Source organism: Coptis chinensis, chromosome 4 (assembly GCF_015680905.1).
Source record: "Coptis chinensis isolate HL-2020 chromosome 4, ASM1568090v1, whole genome shotgun sequence".
Classification (NCBI taxonomy): Eukaryota; Viridiplantae; Streptophyta; class Magnoliopsida; order Ranunculales; family Ranunculaceae; genus Coptis; species Coptis chinensis.
The window spans coordinates 6,102,531-6,114,131 of NC_141459.1; the positions used below are offsets into that span (position 1 = coordinate 6,102,531).

The 11,601-nt window shown below is 36.3% G+C and overlaps 1 protein-coding gene and 2 pseudogenes across 3 annotated transcripts; 1 reads left to right on the top strand and 2 right to left on the bottom strand.

The window, feature by feature from the left end:
- The first annotated feature begins 3,291 nt into the window (after positions 1–3,291).
- LOC147501474 (ABC transporter A family member 1-like) lies at positions 3,292–5,269 on the top strand (annotated as a pseudogene). Its single transcript, XR_015219824.1, has 4 exons — positions 3,292–3,611; positions 4,663–4,796; positions 4,974–5,032; positions 5,101–5,269. The product of XR_015219824.1 is annotated as an ABC transporter A family member 1-like (transcript).
- Positions 5,270–6,240: 971 nt separating this feature from the next.
- LOC147501475 (peroxidase A2-like) lies at positions 6,241–8,019 on the bottom strand. Its single transcript, XM_086606527.1, has 4 exons — positions 7,756–8,019; positions 7,440–7,631; positions 7,189–7,354; positions 6,241–6,667 (listed from the first exon to the last, which is right to left on the bottom strand). The coding sequence occupies exons 1-4, from the start codon at positions 7,957–7,959 to the stop codon at positions 6,249–6,251; spliced, it is 981 nt and encodes a 326-aa protein (XP_086462653.1). The 5' UTR covers positions 7,960–8,019; the 3' UTR covers positions 6,241–6,248.
- A 1,262-nt stretch (positions 8,020–9,281) lies between these two features.
- Positions 9,282–11,007, bottom strand: LOC147501476 (peroxidase A2-like; annotated as a pseudogene). The gene is made up of 4 exons (XR_015221390.1): positions 10,750–11,007; positions 10,206–10,388; positions 9,951–10,116; positions 9,282–9,845 (listed from the first exon to the last, which is right to left on the bottom strand). The product of XR_015221390.1 is annotated as a peroxidase A2-like (transcript).
- Between the last annotated feature and the right edge of the window lie 594 nt (positions 11,008–11,601).

The following is an 11,601-nucleotide window of genomic DNA, read 5'->3' on the forward strand; positions in this document are numbered from 1 at the left end:
AGCATGTGAAAAATTCTCCAGCAAAATTGTAAAAGTTTTTTGAGAATTGTAAGAGTTTGAACATGGAGGAAAAGAGGTTGCCTGTTGACATGCCAACTCGATGGAATTCGACATTCATAATGTTGCGTGATGCAATTCCATACCGAAAGTTCTTGATTTTTTTTTCTATGATAGTGATTTTCCACGAGGGCTCCTTCTCGGAAGATTGGAATAATGCCATTGTCGTGAAAGATTTTTTCAAATATTCTTTGATTTCGACTAAGCTGTTTTCAGGGGACTAGTTATGTTACTTCTTCTGCCTTTTGCTATCAATTGAGTAGAATTTCATTGCTATTAAAGAAGTATGCCAATGAACCTGGTTTTATACTTATGTATGAAGACATGAAGGACAAGTATGATAAATACTGGAAGTGTGTCCCTTTGCTTCTTGGTTTAGCTTCATGTATGGATCCAAGGTATAAGTTTACTATTTTAGAATTGTTGTTGGACCTAAACTATGAATATGAACCTTTATCTGATCATGAATCTGAAATCGATACCATGTCCGGACCTGTCCTTACTGTGAGTCAGAAAAGATTGAATCGATATAAAAGAAAATTGTATGCACTTTTTGATCAATACCAAATGAAGATAAAGGTGAATGTTCCAGGTCCAAATGTGGCAGTATCTAACACTTGTGTAGTGGAAGATATAGTTGCCACATTGCTATCCCAACGTAGAGAAGCTTCTAGACTCACTAGCAAATCTGAATTGCAGCAGTATCTAGATCTGCCCATTGTTAATGTTTGTAGTGAAAAGACATTTGATCTTTTGGGATGGTGGAAGAATGAAGAAGGTACTTATCCCTGCTCATTGCGCCTTGGCACTTGACCTACTAATGGTGCCTGTTACTCTTTGTTCCATCCGAAGCGGCTTTTAGTGGAAGCGAAGCGGGTGGTAAACCAAATATATATAGGAGTTGTTTGTTGCGAAGGCGATTGGAAGCTTTGGTTTGTTTGAAGGATTGGTTTCAAGGCGAGGAAGGACTTCAAGATGAAAATTTAGTGGAAGAGGCGATGAGCATGCGTGGGGATGTAGCGTGTGGACTTTGGTCGTGAGGATTTTGGCGTTAGTATTTTCTATTGTTGTGGTGTATGTGACTTATTTATGTATTTATTTTTATGTGATACTGGAATCTTGACTATTAACTTATTGTTTTGCAGATTTTAGAAGGGGGCTTTTGCAATTTTGTTTTGCACCAAATGAAGTGATCCCACAAGCCTTCAGTTACTTTTGAAATGAAGTGGGATTTTGCTATATAGTAATGTTGCAAGTTTAGAAGTCTCAGACACACTGTTCTTTAGTTAATTTCTTTATATCTAATTGAAATTTAACTTGGCGATTTTGGTTGATTCTTCTTCTCGACATGGTTGCATGTGTACGCATCTATAGAATGATGCCTTTTATCTAGAGGTGGAGTTCTTTATATTTACATAGTACTTAGAGTTCAGTCAATGGCTCTCTATCCGCTTTAAAAGTAGTGTTAAGTCGATAAATAAAGTAGTTAAAATCAAGAAAATATTTTATTTAAAAGTCGATAAAAGAAAATTAAAAAGTAAAAACCTTTGATTTTAGCCTAAAATCAAAAGGATTTTTTTTAGCATCTATTTTTATCATAATGACTTTAAAATAGAGATTTTGTTAAAATTTTTTAAATTTTACTACTTTATAAATTTTTTAACACTACTTTTAAACTGGATAGAGAGCCATCGAAGGATAAACTTTAGCCAATGATAAGAGTTGGATTTGTCTAACTGTAAATATTTATCTTTTTGCTTTGCAGATATTTGAAGACTAAAGAAAATATAAGTTGTGATCAAGAATCAAGTACATAGAATACTATGAAGCTTAATGATGCATTTAAACAATTCTCTTGTTGTTTTGCACACCTGTTTTTGGATTTGTTTGAAGTTTGAATATATCCTTAATGGAGGTTCTTTATCTTGTAATGAATATATTGTTAGAATATGTGAATATATTCTATAGGATACAGCTGCATTATATGGATATATTTATATCCTATAGAATATATTAATATATTCTATTGTATATGTTAATAAAGTTTGATAGGTTGTTTTCAAGAATTTTTGTAATGAATATGTTAATCAGTTAATGAAATCTGATAAAAACCAAATATGTTAATGAAGTCCAAACAAGTTGTATTCAAGAGTTTCGAATAATTGATTGTTGCAGACAACCCGGCTACTTGACCCCTCGGGCCCTGGGGTCCACGATTTTAAAAGGGGCTGAAGTGAGGGTAAGGGCTGTATAATTCTAGTGTTGGCCTTCACAGGTCCGACCCTCATCACATAAGGGGGCTGGGCCAGCCCGGCCCTCAAATCATATGGGCTTTATGATTTGAGGGCCGGACTGACCCGGCCCGGCCCATTTTACATCCCTACAGGCTACAGCGTCTTGCTCTGTCCGTATGCTGCTACTGTTTTCTAAAAATAGTGATCCATCACAAGTTCACAACCCTATGAAATAAACAGATACAGATATTCAATAGTACCTTACAGCATGCGAGTCTGTTTGAATCATTGGAAAAACTTGTGAAGTTTTTGATTGCATTGGTACTATATAAAAACTTTTTTATACGAAAGGCAGCTTCTACCGTTAACTTTCTTGAGATACAATTAATTAGCACATATTTAAGTCTAGTATCAATGGTAGAATGAGATACAAGCTAAGGACTAAGGAAGAGTAATACTTTTTTCTCATTAACAAATTTAAAAGTAGTAGTAGATCAAGGAACATGATATATCAGAATCAAATTGCAGATCTAACTCTTGGCATAGAACTATAGATTGATGAAAAACATAATTTTCATGAAGTAAGAGCTTACATCAACAAAACAATCATGGAAATGAAGTCGAATAAGGCTTGCACCAATACGACTATACGAGCATCTGATTGCAGAGCCTGTTGTATAACACCTCTAACAATTCTTTGATATGTTCCATTCAATCCATTACACAATGTCTAGCATCTGTCTCTGTGAATCTACAGATGATGTCTGATCATGATTTAGTCAGACAAGCTTGTTTAAGCACGTTTTGAACCGATCACACTTTAGTGTAGAATAAGACATACTATTGAGGGTAGATGACGACTCTATCCCATGGTCAATCTTGAAAACTGTGTTATGTGCAACAGATCTTAATCTATCCTGTAGAAAACACATTGTATATGAGATGTTTCTTGTAACTAACTTGTAACAGATTTCTGTTCTGTAACTGAATTTCACCTCGATATTTACGTGTGTGTGCATTTTCTCAGGTAAAGCCTACTGAAGTCAGCTCTGGTGAGTTAAGTGAACTGTGTCGAAGAATCCAAGAAATGCTTTTTGACATGCCGTGCCATCCAAAGGGATCTCGAGGACTGCATTGGAGGAAGTGACTCCATAGCCTCTGAAAATGTTTCTGTGGCAGAGATTAGTTTGTCGCTGGAAATGATTATAGCAGTTGGTGGTTGGCTTGGCAATAAAACAAGGATAAGATCACTGGTATCTCCTACCCCTGTTTCTGATGGAGTGTTTGGTGAGCAATTAACGGAGCAGCTGATCCGTTATGGTACGAATGGTCTCTGTGCTCCTTCATTTTATTTTTACATTTATTTAAATATGCCATTTCATAACTGCACAATGAATAAGAATAGTTTATAGTTATATTAAACAAGCCTGTTGTATTCAGTGCAACCAATGCATGCATTATGAATTCCTTAGTTTATGTCCAAGTTCAAGAACAAAGTTATAGACCACTTTTACGAAAAAAGCTCGAGCTATTTGAGAACAGCTTTAATTAACCAGAGTGTTGAGTGTGAGTGAAAGCGAGAACTAGAGTAGGCGTGTTAGAAGAACTTACTTTAAAAGCTCCTAGAGTTAAGAGCACGTAGAGGAGAGCGTGACTTAATCCGTAAATGGAGAGGGAGTACTGTAGCAGGAACCTGTTAGAATTTCTGGTTACCAGACAGCAGGTATGACAGGGGAAGAACATACTCGTAAGCACACCCTAAGGACTGGCACAGACCCAAAGTGCCCTGAATGCTGCTGGATTGGAGATTTCAAACCTCATTCTCTCAGAACTCGCTTCTCTGATAGCTTGTTACATATTGATGTTGTTTTGGAAAAGTTCCCTTTCAAAAGGAATATATCTTAATTAGTGAATATCCAGTCATTTTCCTTTTTCCCTCAGTAAAAGTTCCTTCCCTTTTCTAAAAGGATTCCAAACGGTAGAATTCTTCCAACCATCCATTTTCGTGCAAAAATGAAAAGTTGATTTTAACTGAAATTCATGTAATTGTCAGACTCATACAGTATGTATATTACAATCCCAATCAATAGAAAAGAAAAATGAATAAATTTTTAAAACATTTTGCCTTGTCAACCAAACTCTGATAAAATAGTAATTATATTTTGATTTCCCCATAATTTCCCTTAGTTCTCTCTGTTACTTGTTATTTTTTCTGCCCTTTTATAATTCTCTGTCTTTACCCATCGATTACCTTAGAAGAAGTAATTTCCTATCACTATGCCTAGAGAAATTTTGGACTTGTCTTTATGTTCTTATCGATTTTCTTCGTTTCTCATGAGAACATTTACCTTTATATTCGTGTTGATTGTAGGTGGTATTCCTCTGCTTATATTTTCTGAGTGGTGGTTGGCCAAAGAGAAATTTTCTGTAATTGATTCATTTATACTATCTTCTTTCCCTGGAGCAACATTTCATGGGTGCAATGGACTAAGCGTCAAGTATCAGGTACATTTTACATAATTTCTTGTATTCTCTTTTTGAAATGGTTTCTTCGATAATACCAGGTATTAGTTGCATGCATATTTTTCACTGCATTTGCACCAGATATATGCATGATTGCAGATGTACTGATAGTGAGTTGCTCTTCAATCAGGACAGTATTAATGTGCTGTTTGATTGCAGATTCCATATGGTGAAGACTCCTCACTTGCTGATATTTTTGGACATATAGAAAGAAACAGGTAAGACAAACTTTGAGCTTTGGGGATTTTTTTTTTCAACTCCAGGAATCCTGAAATTTTCTTTGCAGGGACCAACTAGGAATAGCAGAATATAGCATTAGTCAATCGACACTGGAGACCATTTTCAACCACTTTGCTGCAAACCAATAGCACAATGTGTTGGTTGCAGTCAACTGATCAAACTAAGGTACTTATTCAAAGATTTGGATTGGATATTGCACTAAGAAGAAAAGAAAACATTAGCTGTGCATGGATTAAGCCTGATACAGGGACACTGAAACTGGAATTGATGGATCTATAAGACTATAACCAGAGATACAGCTGTGATTGGTGGTGCTATCAGAAATCATTTGGCGAGGTTATGTTAGCATAACTTGTGTCCCTTGCTTGAGGTTATTTCCTTTATTCTTGTGTATACGGGGAGTGAAGGACTACTTCCTAGCTTTACTAGGTAGAAATTTGGATGAAAATATTGTGCATTTTGTGCCTCCTCTTGATATGAAAATGTGATGATGTAAAAGAGGAGGCAGCTAGTGATGGTCTCCCTAACCCCTGCTTAACATTCAAATAAAGAAATAAAATACTACACTCCAGTTTTATTTTATTTTGGCAGATGGAATGTTCTCTCTATGTTCATATTTAAACTAGGGTTAACCAATATTAACCCCCCACTAGATGAGCCAATTAGGATTCCTCCTAATAGTCTCCCTCCTAAATAAATACAAAAAAAAAAAAAAAAGTCAAATTGGGTTGACTGATTTTTTTTTGTGTGTATTTGGGATATACCCTAATTTCCCATCTAATGGGAGGAAATCCTAATTGGCTCATCTAGTGGGGATAACACTACCCTATTTTCTTTGCCAATGCGAGTATAACTTTGTACAACGGCTTTTGTATGGAATAAAATAATTAATCGATTAATTATTATAATCTAATAAAAAATTTAAAAGATATCGTCCAGAACAAAGAGAGGAATAGCTGTGCAATTTGTAGCTCGTTTTTTCCCCCTCTACTACGCTTTTATGATTTTCTTGGATACTTAATAAATTATACCTTTGTATAAAAAATAATAGTTATAAAGCGCACCTTAGAAAATGCAGAGGTGTATGCAAATTAAAACTGCCGGTGTAAATTGCTCAGCAATGAACGGACGAAATACCAATACAACTACACATTCTACCGCGGCATAATAATTACTTTGATCCATATAACAAATTTAACTTCCATTAACTTTCTTACAGTCCGATCTAATTTCTCCACTGCTTCCTGTCAATGGGCTAATGTTGCCCATATTAATCATAGACTGTGCAAAGCTCTGAAAAAATGCGGTCTGATTATTGACAAAGTTATTAACAATGACAATGGTGGCAGCTCCAGTGGTTGAAAACAACTCTTGATCTGATTGGAGGAGGCCTTGATTATTTTGAAGGTTGCTGAAATAGTTGTTGTCAAAATTGTTTGGCGTGGTAAGGTCTAGATTAGCCAGAGTGCTTCCACTCCCATTTTGAGGACATGTTTGGCGAAGAGTAGCTAGGTATGACGAGGCTAATGTTTGATCAGGATTTCCTGTTCCGCTGAAATTGAATAAGCGATTGCTGAACGTTCGACATTGTGCTCGTCCAAATGTGTGAGCTCCTGCAAAAATAACAAAAACTTTTGTTAAACACAGTAAGTTATTTGAGTACTTAGACGGTTATACCAACAATAACAATAAAAAAACGCGCCACTTAACCAATATAATTATATTGTATATATAATCTTATAAGCGGCATTTCTCAACTCACACACACACGCTACTTTGAAATCCGAATTAGCAGAATCTCTCATCTAGAGAGGCTCATGCCCACCTCTGTCGCGGGCAGAGAAAGGGATACTTCAATGGCTTTGCTTGAGCATCACTACAGCTGTATAGCATATACTGGTCCTCTTTGAACTGAGGAGTGTGGTAGCAACTTCCACTAACTTCACCAGCTATGCTAGTTGGACACCAGCAAGAGTGTATACAAAGTTACTGTTGTGACTCACTTCTTTTTCATGGTTGGTACCTTACAACCTTGTTACACCAACAATAGAAGGGTGGCTGTTCTTAAAGTGTCCATCATGCGTGTTATTCAATGTAACTAGAATCCAGTAGTATAGGTTGGAAGAACATTTACCAGACAACGCTACAAGGTCATTGGTGTTGAGACCAACTGCTGAGAATTTGGCAGTAATGTTAGTTAGTCCTTCAAATGGACTAGGAATTAGCGTATTAGCTCCGGCTTGATTCGCTGTCGTGCTATCTCTTCTACCTAGCAAAACATTCCACGAAGGACCTCCTGCCTACAAACATGGACTAAATATCAAAAATGAAAAATATATAGCATGTAATCTTCTTGGGGAATTAAATTTATGTCTGGAGACATACCAAAGAAACAGAAGCTTCAGCTGCAATTGCAAGAATGTCAGCGCAAGAAACAACTCCGGGGCAAGCATTTTCCAGTGTAGTCTTAATGGTATCAACCACATTAAAACCCCTGGTCGAGTTAACATTCGGGCCAGCGTTTTTCTCGCTTTGTATGCTGTTACTATTGTCTAACAATAGTGATCCATCACAACCCTATTGCATACACACATAGAGATTTTATTAGTACATGCCTATCTCACAGACTGACAAACATGCGGAAAAACGATTCGAGTAGAAATAGATAAACGATGAGTGGTGATATGAGCTCTGACTTTACATTAACAAAACAATCATGAAAATGAAGTCGAACAAGGCTAGCACCAATACGAGCATCTGACGGCAGAGCCTGTTGTATGACACCTCGAACAATGCTAGATATATTTGGGCATGTGTTCGCATAAAACGTACTATTCAGTTGCGCATTCGATATACAAAATAGAAATCCTATGAAAGTTACTAGTAAAACACTAGACGACGACATAGTCCTCGATCTTAGTCTGCAGGAAAAGCTTATTAATCAGCTGTAATATGACGATCACCCTCTAATCTAGTTGAATATATAGTGTAAGCAAAAGATTCCATAACAAAATGAAAAGAACAATAATTTACTTTGGTTTGCTAGGCGCGTCACCTAATTAATCAGCTAGGGGATTTGATTGGATTTTTCTATATTTCCCCCCGAGGCATCTTGCATGAAATGATTAGATTCAGCCAAATACATATAACATAACATAACATAACTCAAAGTCTTGCTAGTTACGAAAAAAAAACTCAAAGTCTTGCTATGCTATTTCTCTATACCATATAGGCCTATACCAGTTAGGCCCCAAATATTAATATTTCGAGATTAAAACTTTAAAGAGTAGTTAAATTTAGGCCGGAGTTTTGTGAGATGTTTAGTCAAATGTCAATGACTACGACTATCATCATCCTATATACAACTTAAATTAGAACGTGGATAGAAAATATGCGCATGCATTCTTCCAGGACTCCTTCAATTAATGTATCCGCGTCTAATTTCGTTACTTAAATGGGGTGGTTGGTAAGACTTATTAGTATTTTACACAAATTTTCATTAAAAGTTTGACCAGCTCACATAGATAGTCTGATATCTTTTGGAGTGGGTAGGAGTAGTTTAGACTTTGTGACTAACGAATTTATCTTTTAACAATAAGTAAAAGTTGATGCTGATGCTTTAGCGAATCAGTCCTCTATGTTAAACGTTTGTCAGAATCACTGCAATTGCCTTGAATTGGATTTCAACTTTTCAAGTGGTTGGGCCTGGAGGTGCTTTGCTGCTTTAACTAGCAAGTATTCCAGATCACTCCACAGGGCATCTTAAAATTATGTTCAAACTTCAAAGCATTTAGATAGTTAGATTTGACATTTATAGTAGTATATCAGCTGATGCAATGTACATTTTTTTAATTTTTTTTGGGTGAATTTGATTCATCACTTATGGTTCAAATAAGCATATAGACACTGGAAATTTCACATCTATGGTAAATTTCACATCCATTTGAAAACAATCATGGAAAACAAAGATAGTTTGACACGAAACTAACTAAAAGTTGCTTATATCGGAGCAATCACATGGATTTAAGTTGACAACAATGAACTCATTGTCATGGATATAATACCAAAGGACCAGTTTGATTAGAAAATTTTAACCTCGGCGAGGAAGGCTGTAGAAAATGTTTTACACGAAATTGGGATGCAAGCCATCATTTTTGTACGTTTTACTCGTTGTCATTTATCACCGATAGTAGCTATCAAAGTCCTGATATTCCTATCACAATCAAGTTGTGTGGATACAGTCCTGTCTTATTTTGGTGAGATGTATAGACACATTACAACATATATGTAAATTATTCATGAACCAGTAGTTGTTCGAGAACACTTTGATTATTTCCTAGCTTTGTTCAGGAGGAGCTCCATCCAACCCAATTACCAGCTCCATTGACTCTCTTACAATCAGATCTAATCTCTCCATTGGTTCCCGTCAATGGGCTAATATTGCCCATATTAATCATAGATTGTGCAAAGCTTGCAAAAATGCGCTTTGATTACTGCTGAAGTTACTAACAATGGGCACAGTGAGAGATCCATTAGTTGAAAACAACTCCTGATCTGATTGAAGTAGGCCTTGATTACTTTGGAGGTTGGTGAAGTAGTTACTGTCAAACGTGTCCGGCGTGGTAAGGTCCAAATTGGTTACAATGCTTCCATTCCCATTTTGAGGACATATTTGACGAAGAGTTGCTAGGTACGATGAGTTTAATGTTGGGTCAGGGTTTCCTGTTCCCCTGAAATTGTACAAGCGATTAATGAATGTAAAACATTGTGCACGTCCAAACGTGTGAGCTCCTGCAAATAACCAAGAGTTGTGTTAAGCCTACATTGCCGCCATGTGCTCTAACATGTCAGATTTACCATTCGTGGTTTTCTAAAACTCACAGAAATAATTCTTACCAGACAATGCTACTAAATCTGTGACACTTAGATTAAGAGCTGCGAACTTTGCAGTTATATTGGTTAGCCCTTCAGTTGCACTGGGAAGAAACGTATTGGCTCCAGCAAAGTTTGCTGTCCTGCTATCCCTTCTTCCTAGTAATACGTTCCATGAACGACCTCCTGCCTACAAACATGAATTGATATTGGTAAAACATAATCATCCAGGGTACTGTGTTGATACTTGATACATAAAGGCTGAAACATACCAAAAACAGAAGCTTCAGCTGCAATTGCAAGAATGTCAGCACAAGAGACGACACCACGGCAAGCATTTTCTGCTGCAGTCTTGATGTTATCAACCACATCGAAACCCCTGACAGAGGCAATATTGGGACCAGCGTCTTTCTCGGTCCGTATGCTGCTACTGTTGTCTAACAATAGTGATCCATCACAACCCTATGAAATAAACAGATACAGATATTCAATAGTACCTTATAGTATGTGAGTCTGTTTAAATCATTGGAAAAACTAGCATTGGTACTACATAAAAACTGTTTTATACGAAAAGCAGCTTCTACTATTTTTAACTTTCTTGAGATACAATTAATTAGCACATATTTAAGTCTAGTACGTATCAAATGGTAGAATGAGATACAAACTAATAAATAAGGAAGAGTAATACTTTTTTCTCTTTAACAAATTTAGAAGAAATAGTTGATCAAGGAACATGATAGATCAGAATCAAATTGCAGATCTAACTCTTGGCATAGAACTATAGATTGATGAAAAAATTAATTTTCATGAAGTAAGAGCTTACATCAACAAAACAATCATGGAAATGAAGTCGAATAAGGCTTGCACCAATACGAGGATCTGATCGCAGAGCCTCTTGTATAACACCTCTAACAATTCCTGATATATTCGGGCATGAATTAGCATAAAACGTGCTATTCAGTTGAGCATTCGACATCCCAAATAAACTTATAAAGATTACTAGTACAATCAGTAGATTAGAAGCCGACATGTTCCTCCTATATTCTTTGAGATTGAACTGTTTATTTGAGCATCTAATCTAGCTATATATATAGATATAATGAGAGGGAAAGCTACATGCATCATGTACGTTGAAAAATCAATCAAGCGTACTGGTATAAAGCAACATATTTAAAGCAACATATTCCAGTTACAAAAAAAAAAGCAACATATTCCATAAAACGTGCCCAATATAAAAAAATATCCAAAATCTAGAATAGGCCGGCTGCAACGTACTCTATAAAAAAATGCTACTACTATATACTGGTAGAATCTGTCTTTCTAGAAGCTCCCCTGGCAAATTCCATGAGGAACCAAGGACTCAAGGTTTTGAGTGTATCATTTTATAATTTCGTAGTGTATTAACGTAAGCCCACAGGCGTAAAAATGCAATTGCAATGTCAATGGAGTGGGTCGTTTATTGGAACTTAAAAATGAACCAGACGAATAAAAAGAGCCCAAGTACGAGGAGCGTGAATCATATCTCGAATACTTTCGTATAAGAGATTGAGCTAAACGCTAAACTATTACGATAGCGCGATGACATACTGACACACTTATCTCAATATCAAGTGAAGTGTGAAGTGCCAACACACATCACAGACTTCTCTCTCTCGCTCTCTTTTTTATTTTTGAC

What these genes read in the sequence shown, in the direction of transcription:
- LOC147501475 (XM_086606527.1), bottom strand. Translation starts at nt 7,959, where the DNA reads ATGTCGTCGTCTAGTGTTTTACTAGTAACTTTCATAGGATTTCTATTT. An exon ending in TTCATGATTGTTTTGTTAAT is followed by an intron (nt 7,632 to 7,755) that starts GTAAAGTCAGAG and finishes TGTATGCAATAG; the next exon opens with GGTTGTGATGGATCACTATT. An exon ending in TGACCTTGTAGCGTTGTCTG is followed by an intron (nt 6,668 to 7,188) that starts GTAAATGTTCTT and finishes TTATTTTTGCAG; the next exon opens with GAGCTCACACATTTGGACGA.